This window comes from Notamacropus eugenii, chromosome 7, assembly GCF_028372415.1.
Source record: "Notamacropus eugenii isolate mMacEug1 chromosome 7, mMacEug1.pri_v2, whole genome shotgun sequence".
Lineage (NCBI taxonomy): Eukaryota > Metazoa > Chordata > Mammalia > Diprotodontia > Macropodidae > Notamacropus > Notamacropus eugenii.
Window position 1 is genome coordinate 37,609,190 of NC_092878.1, and position 21,426 is coordinate 37,630,615.

The 21,426-nt window shown below is 40.4% G+C and overlaps 1 protein-coding gene and 1 pseudogene across 2 annotated transcripts in view; both read right to left on the bottom strand.

The window, feature by feature from the left end:
* Nucleotides 1–4,286: 4,286 nt before the first annotated feature.
* On the bottom strand, nt 4,287–5,483 carry LOC140513751 (eukaryotic translation initiation factor 3 subunit H pseudogene; annotated as a pseudogene).
* An 11,204-nt stretch (nt 5,484–16,687) lies between these two features.
* The window catches only part of RIN3 (Ras and Rab interactor 3), a 165,195-nt gene continuing 160,456 nt past the window's right edge, over nt 16,688–21,426 (bottom strand). For both annotated transcript variants that reach the window (XM_072623277.1, XM_072623276.1), the window contains exons 9-10: nt 21,008–21,171; nt 16,688–18,048 (exon numbers count right to left, since the gene is read on the bottom strand). In XM_072623277.1, coding sequence (XP_072479378.1) covers nt 17,740–18,048; nt 21,008–21,171 — 473 coding nt within the window. In that variant the 3' untranslated portion in view covers nt 16,688–17,739. The remainder of the gene's footprint in view (nt 18,049–21,007; nt 21,172–21,426) is intronic.

Genomic DNA, 21,426 nt, shown 5'->3' on the forward strand with positions numbered 1-21,426 from the left:
TGACTGGAAATTGGGGATGAGGGGCTAGCAACAACCCCTTCCTTCACTCTTGTGACTAAGAAATGTTTATTGTTTGCAGGGTTAGAGATAGTAGGCCAGACTTCTTTGGACAACAAACAGACATCCTTGAAGAATAGCTTGAAAGATATTGGACCAGACTCCCTGGTGTCCACTCACATTCCTCAAGGATAACAGATTTCTTTAAGGCAAGAATACAACAGTAATTAGCAGGAGAACTGGATTTCTAAGTTTAGCTTATGATAGGCCAGCTGATTTTCTGAACTAAATTCAGGGACAAAGAACAGTGTCTCAGGCAGTAGTGGGACAAAATCAATTAACTGTAGATAGGATCAATTTTTAAAAGACACAGTCTATCTGACCATTTCACACCTGACAAATGGTCATTCAGTGTTGCTTTAAAGACTCCTTTGAAAGGGAACACAGCCTACTAAGCTAGCTTGGATAGTTCTAATAGGAAATTTTTCCTCATGTTGATGGGGTGCTTGGGTACTTGTGCTTGGACCCCAATTCTAAGATCATATTTCTCCCTAGCTTCAAAACACTATCCCTGATGGTTTTCTCCCCAGGCCTAGCCTCACAATAACTCACGAATGGGCCCTAGTAAGACAAACTACCCTTCCCCACAATTACTCATGAGTGAGCCCCAGTAAAACAATCTTTCCCTGTCACAAGAAAAAGCTGACCTCTGAAGAAATTCTTTTGTAAAAGCAACTACCTTATAACCACAGAATTATCATATATTGATTCCCAAAGTTATCATATTCAATCCAGAGGTCAAGCTATAGACAGCAGCTCACAAAGTTATCTTGCTACAGATGTAACAGAACATAAGCATACTCCTGAGAAACCCCTTTCCCTGGTTTCCAGTAGTGAATGATGTCTGTGACCAAGATTGTAAGTTATCACCTAATTAGCATATCTGCCAGATAATCCACTACTTTTCCTATATAAGCTTTAAGCATTATTCCTGATAAATCGCAAGCTCTTTAAAGAGCTCTGCCCTTATTGGTATTATAGTAAACCTTTGCCATCTTGACTTAAAGAATGCTTGAATCTGTGAATTCATTCGAGATGACCCTGTCCAGTACTCCAGTCTTTGGGGGAGGGGGTCCCTAAACTGCATCAATGTCATCCATAAAGTTGTCTCTTCAGAGCTTCTATTTTTTCTAGGTCTGATCCCTGGGGCAAAATAGAACAACCCCTCTTTCGTATCATAGTTTTACTTTAAATTTTTTTAATTAAAAAATTTTTTAAATTTTCTTTAATTGAAATTTTAACATTAAAAAAAATTCAGAACATAAACATCTCCATAAAAAAAACAAAACAAACACCATTTCCATACACACAGCAGGACACAAAAGGATTTTATATGAAATGGTGAATTTCCATTTCATGCTGCTTGCTTTTTTTTAATATTAAAAACAAATTTTATTTTTTCATAAGAACAATTTTACTACCAAAGTGAGTGAATGATATCAACTGAGTACTGTCATTTGCATTATGAAAATTCTAGGGCAGAGCCAACATGGAGGAGTAGAAAGATGCATGTGTTCTAGCGCTTCCCCCACAACTCATAAAATACCTGTAAAAAATGACTCTCAACGAATTCTAGAGCAGCAGAAGCCACAGAACAACAGAGTGAAAGAGATTCCCTGCCAAAGGTAACCTGGAAGGCCAACAGGAAAGGTCTATCTCACGAGACGCTGAGCAGAACAGAGCGCAGCCCTGGCCACACTGCAGTGGGAGGAACAGGACCTGAACAGACCTCTGGGGCAGAATTCCCAGCAGGGAGGGTCCCAGATCCCTCAACTGACAAGTAACAAAGAAAGCTCCAAAGGTCAGTGTGGGAGGGCTTTCCCAGCTGGGTGAGAGGGGAACAGGGTTCCCACAGCACTGGCCCCAGGTGGTGGCAGCAGCAGGAGGTGGGCAGCTACACCAGTCCAGGAAGCAGCCTGGGTCCATTGTCCAGGCAGCTCAGCTTAAAGCCTTTGAGGCAATTGAGCAGCTGATCTGAACCTCAGCCCTCAGTGGTGGCCCCGTCCCCACTCAAAGCCCCAGGGAATTTACCAGCTGATTTGAATCTCAGTCTTGTACTGAGGAGAGGAGAAGGACTGGGACCCTCCTCTTGACAAAAGATTCAGAAGTCAAGTAACTGGTTGGGAAAATGCCCAAAAAAGGGAAAAAAAAATAAGACCATAGAAAGTTACTTTTTTGGTGAACAGGTGTCTCCTTCTATCCTTTCAGATGAGGAAGAACAAGGTACACTGTCAGAGGAAGTCAAGGCCTCTGCCTCCAGTACCCCCAAAATGAATATGAAATGAGCTCAGGCTATAGAAGAGCTTGAAAAGTGTATCAGCAGCCTGCTAAAGGAGAACCAAAAAAATGCTGAGGAAAATAACACCTCTAAAAAGAGGCTAACTCAATTTGAAAAAGAGGTCCAAAAAGCCAATGAGGAGAAGAAGGCTTTAGAAAGCAGAATTAGCCAAATGGAAAAGGAGGTTCAAAAGCTTACTGAACAAAATAATTCTTTAAAAAAGAGAATTGAGTTCAGGGAAGCTAATGACTATGAGATAAACCAAGCAGCTGGAAAACAAAACCAAAAGTTTGAAAAAATAGAAGATAATGTGAAACATCTCATAGGAAAAACAACTGACCTGGAAAATAGATCCAGGAGAAACAATTTAAAAATTATGGGACTACCTGAAAGCCATGATCAAAAAAAGAACCTAGACATTATCTTCCTTGAAATTATCAAGGAAAACTGCCCTGATATTCTAGAACCAGAGGGCAAAATAAATATTGAAAGAATCCACTGATCACCTCCTGAAAGAGACCTGAAAAAAGAAACTCCTAGGAATATTGTGGCCAAATTTCAGAGTTCCCAGGTCAAGGAGAAAATACTGCAAGCAGCTAGAAAGAAACAATTTGAGTACTGGGCAAATACAATCAGGATAACACAGGATCTGGCAGCTTCTATGTTAAGGGATCAAAGGGCTTAGAATAGGATATTCCAGAAATCAAAGGAACTGGGATTAAAACCAAGAATCACCTACCCAGCAAAACTGGGTCATTCAGTGGTATAGAGGACTTTCAAGCACTAATGATGAAAAGACCAGAACTGAATAGAAAATTTGACTTTCAAACACAAGAATCAAGAGAAGCATGAAAAGGTAAACAGGAAAGAGAAATCATAAAAGACTTTCTAAAGCTGAACTGTTTACATTCCTGCATGGAAAGAAAATATTTGTAACTCTTGAGAGTTTTCTCAGTATTTGGGTAGGTGGAGGGTTTATACACACACACACACACACACACACACACACACACACACACAGAGTACAGGTTGAGTTGAATCAGAAGAGATGATATCCATAAAAAAATAATAAAATAAAAATTAAGGGGTAAGGAAGGAAAATACTGGGAGGAAAAAGGGAGAAGTGGAATGGGGCAGGCTCATAAAAGAGACAAGAAAAACCCTGTTCAATGGAGGGGAAAAGGGAGAAGATAAGAGGGGAAAAATGAAGCTTACTCTCTTCACATATGGCTTAAGGAGGGAATAACATGCTCACTCAATTTGGTATAAAAATTTATCTTACACTACAGGAAAGTAGGAGAGGAGGAGACAAGTGGGGTGAGGGGGATGATAGAAGGGAGGGCAAATGGGAGAAGGGAGTAACTAGAAGTAAGCACTTTTGGGAAGGGACAAGGTCAAATGAGAAAATAAAAAAGGAGGGGGACAGGGTAGGATAGAAGACAATATAGTTAGTATTATACAACATGATTATTATGGAAGTCTTTTACAAAACAACACATATATAGCCAGTATTGAATCACTTGCCTTCTCAATGGGGAGGGAGGGAGAGAAGTTGGAATTCAAAGTATTAGAAATGAATGTTGAGAATTATTATTGTATATAACAGGAAACAAAGAAACACAGGTAATGGGATATAGAAATTTATCTTGCCCCACAAGAAAAGAGAGAACATGGGGATAAGGGAAGGGTGGGATGTGATAGAAGGGAGGGTGCACTGAGGGAAGGGGTAATCAGAATGCAAGGTATTATGGGGAGAGGAGAGGGGAGAGATGGGGAGAAAAATTGGAACTCAAAATTTTGTGGAAATGAATGTTGAAATCTAAAAATAAATAAAATTTTAAAAAAAGAAAAGAAAATTCTGTTTCTTGGAAGGGCTGTCCCCAGGTGGCCTCAGTATATATCAGCACCTTTATCTGGAAACAATTTGTCAAACCAGATGTCATGGGTTTTCTCTTCCTAGTAGTTGTATCCTTGGAGAAGCTGAGCCATGAAGAGTTTGCCCAAGTTCTGTGCAGTGAACTCTTTGATGTTTTGACAGTAAGTATTAATTTGGCTGTCAATAAGGAATGAATCCATCCTAGCAGGATGCTGAGGAAGTTTGAAGGTTTGTCCTCTTCACGGAGAAGAGGTCCTCCTCTGCTCTGGCAATGTAGATTCTCCTGCTGATGGTGTTGCTGACGCTGAGGATTCTCTTGCGGCTGCTTACTGGTGTCTCTCATATAGGTGTTCTATTTAACAATATCCTGGATCATTTCATCCACTCTGTCCATCAGCAGTTTCAGGCTCTTCCCCAGATGATTGCCGCTGGCTAAACTAAGCATTTCATGTTTATCTGCCACAGCTGATGTCTTTTCTAGTTCCCACGTATGTTCATCGGATGTGAATTTTTAATTATAATCGGCACTTCTTCAAACGTGCTCAAAGGTGATATTTGCCTTTTTCAATGCTTCAGGAGAAAAATCTTTCTCTTTACAAACTTCCATCAGCTTAGGAGTCAGCCTGCATGCCTTCAATGATAGAGACCCTTGAGCAGTTTTTATGGGATCATAAATGAGAACGACAGACTCTTCAACTGCATGTTGGTAACTGAATCGAGAATCCAGGACAGGTGACAAAAGAGCCATCCTATGTAGACTGGTACTAATCAACATGGAGATGATCAATATTTACCAGACGAAGACTGCGCATCATTTCCATCTGATACTGGACTTCATCAAAATCAGCATCATCCTCTGTGTGTTGGGGAAAGGGAAAACAATTGGTGATTTCAAGTCTGTCTTCCACCATGAGATCCAAAAGTACTCCCTGGACAACTTCATTCCGCTGTCCTCCGCCTTGGTAATGTTTAATTATTTTGAAAACAATCAGACTGTTGACTTGCACTTGCTTCACAGCTGAATCTTCCAAACTGCCTTTGCCTTTTCCTTTGCCCGAGGACATGATGGTTGTAGAAATCAAACTGGCAGAACCAGAACTGGTACCTTCTTTACTGGATGCCATCTTAGTGGAAGGAATTGAGGAAAGACTTGCTTTTTTTTTTTTTTTTTAACAAAAATATGTTTAATTAATTCTTCATGTTACTTTCAAAACTGTTCTGAGTATTTATGTTCCTTTCAAACTTTCTCCTGTTCTTTTCTGTGCATTTTAAAAAACATAATGATCTTCTTTTGGGGGCATTATTATTTCTAACTACCCTTTTACATTCCCCCTTCCCAATTAATGACTGAGAAAAAGAGAAGAAGAAAAACAACAATCCTTATAATAGATAAGCAAATCTAAGCAAAAAAGAATCTACACAGTGGCCATGTTAAAAAATGTGTATTTCTACATGCATTTTTATGTATGTGGAAACTGTATGCCCATTATGTTTCTGTTAGAAGGTAGGTAGAAGGCTTCATCACAGGTCTTTGGAGACGTGGTAATTGTACTGATCAGAGTTCTTAAGGCTTTTGCAATTGTGTTTCTTTTTTTTTTTTTTTTTATGATGTCACTGTTCTTTAAATTATTCTCCTGGTTCTGCTTACTTCATTCACTCTGTATCACCAGTTAGCACTACACAGGATTCTCTAAAATCATCTCTTTTGTTATCTTTTATAGAGCAATAATATTCCATTACATTCATATTCTACAATTTCTTTAGTCATTCCTCAACTGTCTAAGAGTCAATTTAAGATACTCCCTTAGTTTCTAGATTTTTGTTCCCTCCCCTGTGTTATCTTTTTACTCTGCTTCTCTCTCACCCATATGCCTGCTTGTTTTCCTGTTGAGTTGGATGTATTTCTATACTAAACTGTGTTCAACCTTCTTTTGTCCATTTCAGATAAGAGTAAGGGTCACATGATACCCCCCCCCCCACACCCTGTCAATATACTCTTTTTCTCAGAAACCCGAATTATGAGAAATAGGAAGTTCTACCCCCTTCTTCCTCCTTTCTATACTAATATTTTCCTTTTACCCTCATTTCTCTTTCCCCATTTTTAAACCCTCAGAACAATGTCTAATCCACTCCCAGGACATCTGTTTTTTCTCATTACCCTTTGGAAGACATTAACGTTCTAAAACAACATTTATTTCTTGTCTCCCTATTAGACTGTTAGCACTACATCATCACACACCTCCTTCTAACTGCCCAAATAAATTATCTTAGGTTTCTCTGGACTTTCATGCTTATTTTGCGAAGTTCTTACTCAGTTCTGGTCGTTTCCATGAGGAATGCTTGAAAGTCCACTATTCCATTAAAGATCCATGTTTTCCCTCTTTTAGAGTAATTTATTCTTGATTCTAAGCCTATGTCTTTTGACTTTGAGAATATTATATTCCAAGATCTCTCATTTATAGTAGAAGTTGGCCAGGTCATGTGTTATGCTAACTGTGGTTCTTTTTACCTGAACTGCTTCTTTCTGGATGCCTGCAGTATGGTTTCTTTGATGTGAGAATTCTGAATTTTAGCTAGGAGATTCATGGGATTTTTCCTTCTGTGGGTCCTTTCAGGAGGCAATTGGTGGATTATTTATATCCTCATATTTCTCTTTGTTAATAATAGATCTGAGCAGTTTTCATTTATGATTTCTTGAAATATAATGTCTAAGCTTTTTAAAAGAATCATGGGTTTTAGGAGTCCATTGATCCTTTAATTTTCTCTTCTTGACCTACTTTATAGGTCAATTGTTTTTGGTATCATAAATCTTACTTGTTCTATTTTTTTTTTAGTCTTTTGATTTAGTTCTAGTATTGCTTGCTGATAAATGGAGTCATTGATTTCAGTTTGATTTATTTTAGATTTTAGTGAGTGTGCTACTTGGATAAGGTTTACCACTTTTCTAAATATTTTTTTCCTCCTTCTAATTCTTTCCTCCAGAGCTTTAATTTAATTTTTTAAAATTTCTTCAATTCTTTTGGGTATTCATATAGTCCTTAAAGAAAATCTAATTTTTCCCTCTTTTGCTTTTGGTTATGGAGTAAATCTTTTTGTTTTCTGGGGAATCTCTAGAGGTACAATAATTTTTTACATTCATCAGTGTTTTCTTTGGCTTACTTGTTTCTCTAGCTTTAGTTCTTATCACAATGCCTCTGACAATATAAATGGAAAGAACAAAAATTAAATTTAATGCTTTGTAATTATAATGACCAAGACTGGTCCTCAGAAGATTTGAGAGCCTGTACTTTTCTGCCTTGACTAGGGATGTAAACTATGAATGTGGAACTCCACTTATGCTGTCGGAAGTTGTAAATGTATTAGTTTTTTCCATTTGGTTAGTTGTTTGGTTTTTTTTTTACACCTTTATTACAGGAAATTACTTCCTGACTAGTAGAGGAGGAATATATTTGGAAACGAATATTAAAATAAGAGGTTTTTTCAAACTTGTCTTTCTAACTACAGTATCAAAACATAATGGTTACCTTGAGATATGATGAATCCCTGACAGGTGCCTGAAATGGACCCATGTCAAGGTTCAATGATATTTTCAAGCAAATAGCATAAGGAAGAAAAGAAAATACTAAATGAATACCCAAAGGCTATTAGTAATTGGGCTTCTAATTTTTACTTAGGGAACTTCCTTGGTATTTGATTGATGATGCTTGTATGACAGTATAAATTATCTATAACCCTGAGTCACTTGGTACACATATGCCGGGAATCCAGCAAAGAGGATTACCTGTTATGGAATCTATACAACCTTAGATTGTCATGAGTTAAAAGACACCTTAGAGTACCTCTGGAGTATAGAGGGAGAGACTTAGGTAATTTCATATACTAGAAAGAACTCTAGGATTAGTCAAGAGAATAAAGTTCTAATCGTATCTCTGTGGTTCAGTTGTGTCCAACTCTTCATGATCCCATTCAGGGTTTTCTTGACAAGCCACTGCAGTGGTTGGCCATTTCCTTCTCCAGCTCATTTTACAGATGAGGGAACTGAGGCAAGCAGGATTAAGTGGCTTGCTACAGCTAATAATTGTCTGAGGCCAAGAACTCAAGACAAGGACTCAAGAAGATGAGACTTTATATGTAAGGATGACTTTGTTATCTTTTTAGAGTTAGTTTCTCAGGATCCATGGCCATGGGAATGTCTAGTTTCCAGGTGTTAGATAATAACTCCCAGAATACTTCCAGGTATTCCAGATAGTAGTTCTTAGAATCATAATGATGGACAGTCCTACTGAGGCTGTGTCACGAGATAACGGGTGGCATAATGTGATATTTACTATGCTCGAGTAGAATGACAATATTGCTAAAGTTAACTTGTGAGCTTAATACTGGCAAGATGCCTTCTTTGTCTGATTGCCCTGTTAAAGCAAGGGGGCATTGATCAGTGAGGGGGGAAACCAAGGGGAAATCCATGAGGAAAATCCATGGGGGAATCCATGGGGAAATCTGTGAATGCCTCAACCAATTGAGGCTTGAGGGGATTTAAGGGAGTGCACAAGTGTGCCTGTCTCCGTTGACCCCATCAAGAGGTAGGGGTAGTTGCCCCGCCTTTTCAGCAGCCCCTGCAAAAAGGATGTTTAGGGAATTCTGTAGAAGCTGGTTCTCTGGCAACCATTTGAGAAGACTAGACTAGAATCAAGCTGATTATTAATCCCTCTGAAGCTGTCTGCTTGTCTGACCAGATCAAGAGTGAATCTGTTAGAGGCTGGAGTCCGAAACCTCCAGTGCCTCCTGTGTGTTATCTGTGAAACAGTCTTCCTGACTCTAGGCCCTGCTCTCTATCCACTGTCCCACCTAGGTGCTCCTGCTACTCTACTAGTTACTAGCTGTGGGACCCTGGGCAAATTACTTCATATTCCTGGGCCTCAGTTCCCCTTCCTTCATGCACAGATGGCCTAGGAGTGGCAGCATCTCCCAGACTACCAGTCCTGCTTCTAACCCAGCCCTCATAGCCAGGAAACAACCATTTGAGGGGATGTAGCCGGCCACTGCTCCTGCAGGTGCTGCAGCACAGCTACTGAAGACCCAGAAAAACAAAATTCTTGTCACCAAAACCACTGGCACCACCAAATGATTCAACACGCAAAACGGATATGATTTTATCAGGAAATTATAAGAAAGAGGAATTACCATCTGCTTTGCTGTTGCATCCTAAAGACCACACAACTTTTCCATGTGACTTGCAGTTGAAATTCTCCAATTTTGTTTCCTCCAAGAGCTTACTCAAGAAATGTGAACTCCTGGAAAGTAGGGATTATCTTACTTTTCTGTTTGCATCCCTGGGAGTATTTTGTACACAGTAAGCACTTAATGCATGTTTGATTCAATTGATTTATCTACAAAATGAGGATATAGATACTTGTACTAGCTACCTCAAGAAGCTATTGAAAATCGTTTATGAAGTCTTACATCAATGTGAACTACCATTAATGTGAACTACTCAGCACGTAACCTACATCTCCCGTCTCCCAAAATGTTCTTCTGCCCTGCTGTAATATCTTATTAGATGAGTATATAATTTTTAAAGCCCTATTTATATATAAACAGTTAATGAAAATAATGACATGATGATTGGTGATTATTAAGCAGCTGGTTATACAGTGGGTAGAATGCTAGGCTTCGCTGGAGTCAAGGAAGACCAGAATTCAAATTCAAATTAAGACACTATGTGATCCCTGGGCAAGTAACTGAACTTCTGGTTGCCTCAGCGTCCTAGACTGTAAAATAGGGATAATACTTATATCTCCCTCCCTCCTAGGGTAGTTGTGAGGATCAAATGAGATATTTGTGAAAAAGACTTAGCACAGTGCCTGGCACATAGTAGGTACTCTATATATACTTACTCCCCTCCACCACCCCCTCTTCCCTTTTCCCTTCAGAATAAGTATAAATGGGGATGCTAACCTTGTTCATCAGATCAGAACCCACTAGTGACCAAATCCATTGCTCTCCATTTACTTTTGTAGATGTTTCCTGAAGAAGTCACAGGATAATTTGAATAACCCATTCCATTAGGGGAAATTGAACCAATTTCAAGTGGAGAAAATGTGGAGACTCAGTGGGAAAGGCTGCAGTTTGTGGGAGCCTGGAGGCATGGAGGACTGATTGACTATAAATAAATTGACTGAAAGTAGAAAAGCCTGATTGAGTGACCCAAGAAGGAACTAGTTGCATCAAGGGAGAAGTTGAGAAACCTTGGTGCCCAGCAGAAGAAGGTCTCAAAAAATGGAGGCATTACGGGCTGCACATTTGGTGGTAAGTTGCAGACACCTCTGTGGTAGAACCAGACACTTCAACAAAGTCTCTCCGGGAGCACCATCTGCTGAAAAGATAGAGAACTGCAGGAGCCAGCCCAAAGAGCAGAGATGGGAGAGTGGAGAGTTAGGCGCAGTTAGGTAGCATAGTGACTGCTCTTCTTGAGTTCAAATCTGCCCTCTGATACTTACTAGCTAGGTGACCCTGGGCAAGTCACTTAACCCTGTTTGCCTCAGTTTCCTCATCTGTAAAATGAGCTGGAGAAGGAAGTGGCAAACCCCTCCAGTATCTCTGGCAAGAAAACAATGAATGGGAGTCTTCGTGTTCATGAAGAGTAGGACATGACTGAAAAATGACCCAACCACAACAAATAACAATCCCTAGCATGTAGTACAGTGTCAGACATAAAATAAGTGCTAAAGAAATGCTTGCTTGAGTTTTGATGGGAAGGTATATGTATGTGTAGGAGGTAGACTAGATGCCCTTGAAGGTCTATTTCTGAATGTTATGCTCTACGATCTAATTAGGGACACAGAGAGTGCATTCCACCTATGTTAAATTCCTAGTTACCTCTCAAGAGGAAAGAGAAGAAGGTCTCTCATTTTGTATAAAAGCTGAACAGAATCACTGTAGCAAGGATCCAGGGAATGATGTCAGCAGAATACCTGGTCTGATGTTTTTGGCTGGCATTCACTGGATGTTCTTTGGTGCTAACTAATATCCCTAGTGAAGCCTTATGTGCTGGATCCTAGTGCTGTGTCTCATAAGGTCTTACTGTTATTTTAGGGAAAAGTTGTGTCTTATTCAGATTCTGCATTTGCACCGTGTAAAGGGTGAGTTTCTATCAGAGTTGAGTGGATCATTTGAGATGTGTCAAAGGTTATAAGACTTAGAGTAGGCTCATTTGTTCCTTGGAGCCAAGAATGAGAGCTATGCTGGGGCTCTTTGGTGTCCTTCTGTGTGTGTGTGTGTGTGTGTGTGTGTGTGTGTGTGTGTGCGCGCATGTGTGCGTGCGCGTGTGTGTGTGTGCGCACATGCACGTGTGTGCACTGGGTGCAGGCATACTAGGGTTCAGATCTGGCTCTCATCATTTGAGAGCTGATTAATGATCTGTACCACAGGTTCAGCTTTGAACTGTGTTTCTGTCTATGCTGCTGGAGTCCATGCCCTTTGCCTGAGAAGTGTGATTTTTGAGATTTCATAGGCTGGTGGTTGAAGGATGTAAGAACTCATCAGAGTCACTAAACTTTTCATGAATCACAGAGAGGCAGTACCCCTGTTCAGAAGATGGTAGGCCTGGAGAGGATATTCTGGACCCTCTCATGCCCCCTGGATGTTTCTACAACTCAAAACCAAATCCATATTCCAGAACACCTATGTTTTTGGGAAACTTTCTTCTATGTACTGCAGAACCTTGGAGGACATCTTATCCAATACAATTAGCATGAGCAGAAATCCTTGACATTCTACATAAAAACATCCAGTGGTGTAGAACTTACTATCTCCCAAGGCAACTCATTCCACTTTGGGACAGCGCTAATTGTTAGGAATTTTAAAAAATACATTGAGCTGAAATTGGTCACTCTACACTTTTCACCCATTCCTGCTAGTTGGGACTCTTTCCACCCTTAGACCCAAATTCAAAATTTGTTTCCAAAGAATATGCATCCTAGCCTAAAAATCTCTATCATATCTGATTTTTCCCTCTCCTTCACTCTTTATACCTAATTGGTTCTGGAGTCACTTTGATTTTACCTTTTCAATGGATCCGGAGTCTGGTAGTAATGATAATAATAGATAACATTTATATAATTCTTACTATGTACTAGGGATGGTGTTGAGTACTTTGCTATTATCTCATTTGACCTTTACAACAGCCCTGCAAAGTAGGTATTATTATCACCATTTTACAGAAGATGAAACTGAGGCAATCAGGAGTTGGTTGAGTGATTTGCCCAGGGTCACCCAAGTAAGTAAGTGTCTGAGGTTAGATTTGAACTTGGGTCTTTCTGACTCCAGGTCCAGGGCTTTATCTACCTCCCTGACACAGTGCTCTCTACCACTCTAGTTCATTCTCTTCTCACTTGGACTATTTTAACAGCCTTCTAATTAATCTCCTCATCTCCAATCATTTCTCTGGGTTCAAATCCATTCTACATATGTTGCTAAATGAGTGTTTTTTACACATAGGTGTGACTACTTCCTCATTCAGACCTCCATGCTCTGGCCCCAATCTATTTATCCAGGTTCATCTCATATCTTACCCTACATACTAGCCAGCCAGGGCTCTTCAGGGCTTTTGATCTGTACTCACAGAATTCTGTCCATCTGAAAGGTCTTCATTTTCAGTTGCAGAAATCTTATCCCTTCCTGCAATTCCTGTTTCTCCCTGTCGAGTGTGAACACTCAGTGCATTTTGGAGAGGTCTTTTTTTGAATCATCATTTCATACTATCTATTATAATTAGTTCTTCTTGTATGTGCCTTATCCTGTCTATAAAGCTGAAAGTTTCCTCAGGGAAGACTTTGTCCTATGTTTTTTAATGCCCCACAGAGGCTATCACAGTGCTGAGTAACTGTTTGCTGGCCATTTAATGAAGTATTTTGGGCACATCATTTTCCCTCTCAGGACCTGCTTCCTCATTTGTTGTTCTAAATAATCATTTTTGGCTCTAAGTTTCTGTGAGTTAACAAGCAGAGGCACATTAGGTTAATCAGTAACCTATTATAGGAGAGCCTGATTGTCAGAACTGTAATGAGAATGGGACACTGAAGACTTCATTGTGAGGAGCACACTTCTTTACTGAAAAGGTCTTCTGTTTTGCTGTCTCCATGCAATATGACATAAATGAATGTGCTCCCCTATCCTGGTGCTTCTGGATCTGACTGGCAGTTGCTTACGTGGAGGGGAACTGAAGGCAAAGGTTGGCACATGCTTGCTGAGGTGGGATCCTGAGACTTACTTGTGCTACCAGTAAACTTGCTTACCAGAAGAGGGGTCCTAAGCTTTTGTCTCCCCCATACGTGGCAGTATCCTGGAATCTCTTCCTTCATGAAATCCTCTGTCATAATATTGAGGTTATTTCCTATAGTCTATACACTTCAAAAAACTTGAATTTTCTTCAGATTCCAGAATGCCTAGTTACAGCTGTCAGTTGCCATTCATGGTATCTTTCTCTGAATTTTCTGCTTCTAGTGATGACATCACTATTTTTCCAATGACCCAGGCTCAAAACCTGAGAAACATAATTGAGATTTCCCTTCTTCATCTAAGTTAGTCGCCAAGCCTTGTCTATGTTTTTCTACATCTCAACCATCTATCCAGTGCCATTACCCCTCCTCCTATCCCCTGATTAGGTCCTCATAACCTGTCCCCTAAACTTCGTAATAGCCTCTTAACTGGTCTCCCTGTCTCCAGGCTCTCTTGACGTAACCATCCAAATAATCTTACGAAGGCATGTTTCTCTTCAGCTCTCAAACAATTAATTCTCCCCATCACCTACAGTATGAAACACAAGCATCTTATCCTGTTATTCAAAACCCCTCTTCTATCCACTTTCCTATCCTTTTTTTATTAGGAAGGAAACAAATATTTATATGCCTACTACATACTAGGCACTGTGCTAAGAGCCTTACAAATATTATCTTATTTGATCCTTACAGCAATCCTGAGAGGTAGGTGCTATTAATACCTCTGTTTTACAGTGGAACGAACTGAGGCAGGCAGAGATTAAGTTGACTTACCCAGGGTCACATAGCTATTCAGGGTCTGAGTCTGCATTTGAACTCAGGTCATCCTGACTCCTAGTCCAGTGTGCTATTCACTGTGCCACTAGCTGCTTTAGTCATTTCAATTTCCTAATCATAACTCATACTTTCCTACTTACATATTTTTGGTGCTGGCTTGTCCCCCTTCCCCTCCTGGAGCACACTTTTTCTTGTCCTATTGAAAACTTTCTCTTCTGTCAAAGCCCAGTTCAGAGGCCACTTTTTCCATGAAGTCCAATGGAAATGGTTTCTTTCTCCTCAGTCCCACAATGCTTTATCTTTCCTTTGTACTGATCACTTTCCATGGTACTGTATGCTTTTTTGTCTGTAGACATCGTGTTTACATGAAGGTTTAGAAGTCCTTGAGGGCAGGGATGGTAATGTTTTTATTTTTCCCTCTTGGGGTCTCCAGCTAATGCCTCACATAGAATCCAATTAGTTAATGATTGCTGAATTCCATGGAAGTTGCCCCAAATTCCCTATTAGTCCCAGGATCAAGTAGAAACTCCCTTTTGCATTTAAAGTCTGTCACATATTCTATGGTCTAGCTAGGCTAAAACTAGCTTAGTCCCTTACATACGACACTTCACCTTTGTATGGACTGTCCCCAGGAGGTGGAATGCCTTCCTTCCTTCCATCTCTCTATGAGAACCCTTAACTTTCTTTCTGATCTCCCCGGAGGCTAGTGCCCTCTCCTTAAATTACCTTATATTTATTTAGCATTTATTTATTTAGTTTGTATTTAGGATGTAGGAGCTGTGAGAAATGATGATTAATAACCAATGATTTGGGGAGATCCAGAGTTTCCTTTTTTCTAAAGTCCTCATTTTCAAATTAAGCCTCTGAAGGTTGAATTCACTTTCTCCTTAATCATGGTCAAATTCCATCCAGCCTTACAAAGAATTTAATCCAAGGTGTGGAAGCGAATTGTGCTCTGCTCCTGTCTGGGAGAGGATACAGTTTTTGATTAGAATGCCCAAGGCTGGGGGTAATTTAGAAGTAAATGACATTGTCAGGGTTCATTAGAAAAGATCCAGGCCCTCACTGTAATGTTTATTCTCTCTCATTACTTGTTAACCAATTAGACTTGATTGTTGCCCTGTGGAACACCTACTTTTCCAAGGGCATGTAAGTCTGAGCCAGGCCACCATGAGGATCTTGGGCACTGAGAGGACCACTGACCTCTTCTATTAAAATGCTAGCATGATGAATAAAATGATAATCCAGAAACTGTCTTCGGGACTTTTATAATGTCACAGGGCAGTGAGATGGCTCAGTGAATAGACTGCTGAGACTGGAGTCAGGAAGACTCCAAATCCAGCCTCAGACACTTCTTAGTTGGGTGACTCTGGGCAAGTCACATCATCCTGTTTGCCTCATCTATAAAATGAACTAGAGAAGGAAATGGCAAACCAGTAGCTCTGCCAAGAAGAAACCAAATAAGGTCATGAAGAGTTGAATGCTACTGAACATTCAGGATGCAAGGAGCAAAACCTTACTCCTATTTTCTATTAATTGCTTTTTGTATCTTATAATTTTATAAAGTAAGATGGGAGAGATGTATTTCTCAATTGGTCAGGGTCACCTGATCAATCCCCTCACTATACTTAAAGGTGTACATGTTATTTCTTCTGATAGACTCTAAGCTCCTTGGAACAGAAAGTTTCATAGTCCAGCTCATAGCGCAGAGCTGAGTACATAGTGATAATTATAGTCACCATTTATATAGAGCATCATGGCTTGAAAAGCACCTTCAAGTATTGCATTTTATACTGACAAGAATCCCTGGGAGGTAGATGTTGTCATTTCTGTTTCACAGAGGAGGAAACTGAGGCAGACAGCGGTGAAGTGATTAGCTTAGAATAGGACCACACAGCTAATAAATTTTAGAGGTTATATTTGAACTCTCACCTTCCTGACTCCAGGTTTACGAGGTGGTAGTGGTGGGCATTTGACACCTAACATACGAGACTGTAAACTCATTGAGGGCAGGGACCATTTTGACTTTTGTTTTTGTATCTCTAGTGCCTAGTACAGCCCTTGGCACTTAGTAAATGTTTGTTGACTGACTGATACCCTTAATTACCTGTTAAAGATTTAAAGGAACAGTTTCTTTTGTGTTTATGCGGGAGACCAGCAGACCCACTGCTTCCTGGTTTCCAGAGGGAGTAGTTAAGATGGAAGGAAAGCGACTGGATCCTGGAGATTGCGACCAACCCAAGGCTCAGCAAGAGACAACCAAATATAAGCAGCTTTTCTAGCTTTACAACTTGAAACAGAAAACATGACTGCCACAAAGAGGGGCTCAAAGGGGAAGGGATCTGGTGCTTCCTTTCAGTCTGTAACAATTAACTTGGGAAATCCAAGGACATCTTGTATCCTCAATGTTCAGGCTAGAACACACCAGTTTCAAAATTATGTTTATTGAACATAAGTACTTTACCCTTACACAATGCCCCCTAATCATCGAGTCCCTACATCCCTTGTTAATGCGTTCTTGTCAGTTTTTCCTTCATTTGAGGATAATTGGGGCTCTATTCTTTACTGTGACAAGGTAAACATTCCTAAGAACAATGGGGTTGATGGGATTGGGACTTCCTTTCCCCTGACCCCAGAGGTGTCCGGCCAAAGTGATGGTGGCAAAGCCTCCCCTTTTGTCTCTTGTGGAAGTCCTGAGTGCTCCTGTAGCCTGCTACGGTGTCAGAGGGATTTCTGAAACCTATCCCTTCTCATTGCACAGGAAATTTTAGAGATTCAAGTGCTAACCTACCTCTGGGTAGTCTTTATGAACCCTCACACTGGGGCCCTACTCAAAAGGATGGGGTCACGGACAACCCAAGGTTGGGATCCACACCTGGCCAATTGCCATTGCCTTGGTCTTTTGAAGCAGAACTTGGTTGACTAGCAACCACAGGCAAACAGAGTTGTAGCCCCCTACCTCCTCATGCTCCCTTCCCCCAAGGTCAGGTAGTCTTGTCTACTACAGTTTGGGGGTAATTTTCCCAGTGTACTTTTCTCTGGAAAAGGTTGAGGCCCAGGAAGTAGTAGTGGAGAAAGCCTTGGGGTCCAAAACAGGAGTCCTGAGTTCGAAACATCCCAACTTGATTTCTCACTAGGTTTGTGTCCCCTTTTGGGCAGGTCATTTCCCATCTCTAGGGCTCTATTCATTTTTAAAATGAAGGAGGTTGGACTGGCTGCTTTTCATGTACTGTGAGAAGTAGCAGATGATTTTAAGCTCTGAAGATTTGTGTGTGTGTGTGTGTGTGTGTGTGTGTGTGTGTGTGCACTCTTGCTCTGATCCACAACAGTTTTCTTCTAATAGTAGAAGGAAAGATCTTTGTGGAAAATACTGCATATTAGTGAGATTCAAATTGCAGGCCTGAATCCCACACTGTAAACACCATGAGCACACCTCTGCCTTCGCACACTAGGAGCGGCAAGGACAGCCTTGCTTTTCAGAGAAAGTTTGGATCCTTTACAATGGGGGTCTGGGTATCTCCTCTGTCCATCTCTTTATAAATAAAATGGAAATCCCTCTTTGGCTCGCTCTTCAGTAGGTAGGCTTTGATGTGGTGGGGAAGTGAGTCGTCTGCCAGCTGGAAGTACTTGCCATCCACCAGGACAAAGAGTCTGTGGTCTTGGGGCTGGGCCACTTCAAATTTCTCAGCACACTGTGCTCTCAGCTGCTCAGCCAAAGTGTCCGACTTTGATGCCAGCGTCCGGGCTTGGTTGTCTGGTTCCAGGAAGGAGATGCAGATGAAGTCCTGAAGAATGACAAAAACAACCAAAAAAAGGTTCATGGGCAGGGTCTTGGCTGGGGTAAAAGGCAAGGAGAAAAAACAAATAACTTATTTCTTCAGTGCTTTAAGGTTTGAGAAGTGCTTTTTTTTACATGTGATCTCCTTTGATTCATACAACAACCCTGTGAGGTAGGTGCTGTTATAATCCCATTTTAAGATGAGGAACCTGAGGCAGAAAGAGGTGAAGTGAATTGTCCAGGATCACACAGCTAGCAAAGCATCTAAGGCAGGATTTAACTCAACTCTTAATTTAACACTATTGACTTGTCCCACCCAGTAGCCTAGAAAAGAAGTTTGTCTTCTTGTCTCTGGGTTTACACAGGGTAATTCTGTCTTCTGGACCCAGGGAATTCGAGAAGAGCCAGGGCCTGATATGCTACTCCTGAGTCCTATGACCAGGTCCCTAGAGGAATGTCGAGGAGCAGCCCTCTGTGATGTACCCAATTTGTCATGTTCAGGGCCCCTGGAACTCAGAGCTAGCTGTGGCCTTAGAGCAGAGGCCCTTAATCTTGTCTGTGCCACTGCTTGGCAGTCTGGACACTGTGGACAGCCTATGGACACTTAAAAGTTTTTAGATGCACAAGATAAAATTCATAGTATTGGTGGCGTTGCAAACAGATCCAACCACTCTGAAAAGCAATTTGGAACTATACCCAAAGGGCTACAAAACTGTGCAAACTCTTTGATCTAGCAATACCACTACTAGTTCTGTGTCCCAAAGAGATCTTAAAAAAGGGAAAATGACCTACATGTACAAAAATATTTATAGCAGTTCATTTTGTGGTGGCAAAAAAACTGGAAATTGAGAGGATGCTCATGAACTAGTGAATGGCTGAATAAGCTGTGGTATATGAATGCAACAAGTGGTGATGAGCGGATGGATTTCAGAAAAACCTGGAAAGAGTCACATGAACTGATGCAAAGTAAAATGAGCAGAACCAGGAAAACACTGTACACGGTAAAAGCAACGCTGCATGATATTCAACTATGAATGACAGCTCTTCTCAGCAATACAGTGATCCAAGACAAGTACAAGACACTCATGATGGAAAATGCTATCCACATCTAGAGAAACAACTGTGGAGTCTGAATGCAGATCAAAGCATACTATTCTAATTTCCTTTATTTTTTTGGTGCTTTTTTATTTTTGGCCTATTCTTTCACAACTGTTACTAATATGGAAACATGTTTTTTATGATTGAACATATATATAACCTATAGCAAATTAGTATTTTAGGAAGAGGGAAGGAGAAAAATTTAGAACTCAAAATCTTGTTAAAAATGAATGCTATACCTGTCTTTAGATATAATTGGAAAAATACTATTAAGAAAGATAAAATGCATAGGATTACAAAGGAAACTGACTATACTGGAATGTAGCTATAAAAAAAGTTTCATGGATGGAAGGTTAGTGGATAAGTGAATGCATGAATGTGGATAGTGAATTATCTATCTTAGATAAGAGAAAAACTAATCTAACCTTTTCAATTTGCAGATGTGGAAACAATCTCAGAAAAGTTAAGGGACTTGCATAAAATCATACAAGTAACAAGCAGTAGAGCTCAGATTTTGGTAAAAAAAATTTTTTTTGACTGAGAACATTTCTGGCAAATTTTTTTCTGTGGTTGAAAAGCAGATTTTGGTCAATTATGTTTTGACTTAGAATAAGGAGCAGAGCTAGGTTTTCCCATATATTTTTTTCTATTTGTATTCTCTTTATACTTTTTAAGGCAGTGAGGAAACTGAGTTCTAGTCAGTCCCATTGTGCCAAGTTCAGAAAATCATCTCCCCTTCTAAGGGCTTCAGTTTCCCTTGTAAAATGACAGAATTGGATTTGATGGTCTCTAAAGGCCCCTTCTAACTCAAATATTCTCGAAACCTCCTTTTATTCTCTCCCTTCAATAATCATTCATTAAGCATTTATTCCATGAAAACTAACTGAAGGAGGTACAGACTTGTAAAGTAGGCAGGGCAGATATAATAGTATAATACATAATAACATATATAATATGTATGTATTATATATATGAGGATATAATATATCCTCATTCTTCAGATGAAGATCTTAAGGCCTACAGAAATTACTCGCCTAGGGTCATACATAGCGAGTTAGTGGCAGAAGCACTACCTGGCCCTTGTCTAGGGTACTTGCCACTGGATGCTCCAAGTAAGAATTCATTGGCTCATTCATTTACCTGGAGCTATGGGGAGGACACAGAGCATCATGGGGCAATGCCCCCATGTCTCTGAGGATATGAAAATCTTGTAGGGGCCCAGGCTATGGATTGGTTACAGCAAGTTGGACAGTGCAGTTCATGGACCAGCCTCTCAATAAAGGTTTTTAAAATGATGATTGGATAAGTACATTTCTTTGGTAGAGTGGTCAAGCCTTTCTGAGTGTTGAGACACAAGTGTATACCCCCTGGTGGTCAGTACTTATAACTAGCTTTCTGTGTATCAGAAGGTAATTTTTAAAAGATTCTATCCAGTTCCTAACTTGCTCAGTCCCCTGAGCAACACCACAGAGAATCATCTACAGATCTTCTTCCCAGGACAAGGTTATGGGAGTGTGGGCAAACTAGAAGCCCTTCCCTTCAACTTTCACTCACTTATTTACTTGATTAACTTAACCACATTCACTTATCCATTTCATTTACTCATTCACTTATGTACTTCATTCACTGATTCACTTGTTGGTTTACTGAACAAGCACCATGCCCAAGGTTGAGAAGTAGAATGAAGGAGCAGAACACAAGTTCCCTGGACCTTTAGGAATTTCTAGTATACCTGGGGAAGATAAGGTCATCAACATGAAATGCAGTTTCCTCCTCACAAATTTGGTTTATATAAAACTTGTGTGTGACCTATAACCGGTATTACTTTTCAATGTATAGCTCAGTGCATTTTTTTCTTTCCTGCTCACCTGCACAGATGAGCGAGAGGCTCGGGCCTTGTTGAGGGTCCGGCGGCGTTCCCAGCGATGGATGGAATCCTGTACTTCCACACTCAGCTGCCTTGTGACAGTGATCTTGTCATAGTTCTTGATATGTTCCAGGGCCCCGTAGGTCGTGGTGAGATAGTAGGAACCTACCAGAACAAAAGGAATCTATTAGGAAACAGACAGGGGAGGATTTGGTGGTAGGTGGGTAGGGAAGAAGGAAATAAGGATATAGTTACTGGGCTTCAAGGAGCAGACTTAAGAGTCCATGAATATTACCATGCAGTTGCATATGTGCTCAAGACTGAAGGGAGAAAGGATAGTGCTTTTATCCTTGTAGTTTGTGGAGAGAGTCAAGGAACCTGGAATCAAGAGTCCTGGTTCTGCCATTGTCTTATTGTTTG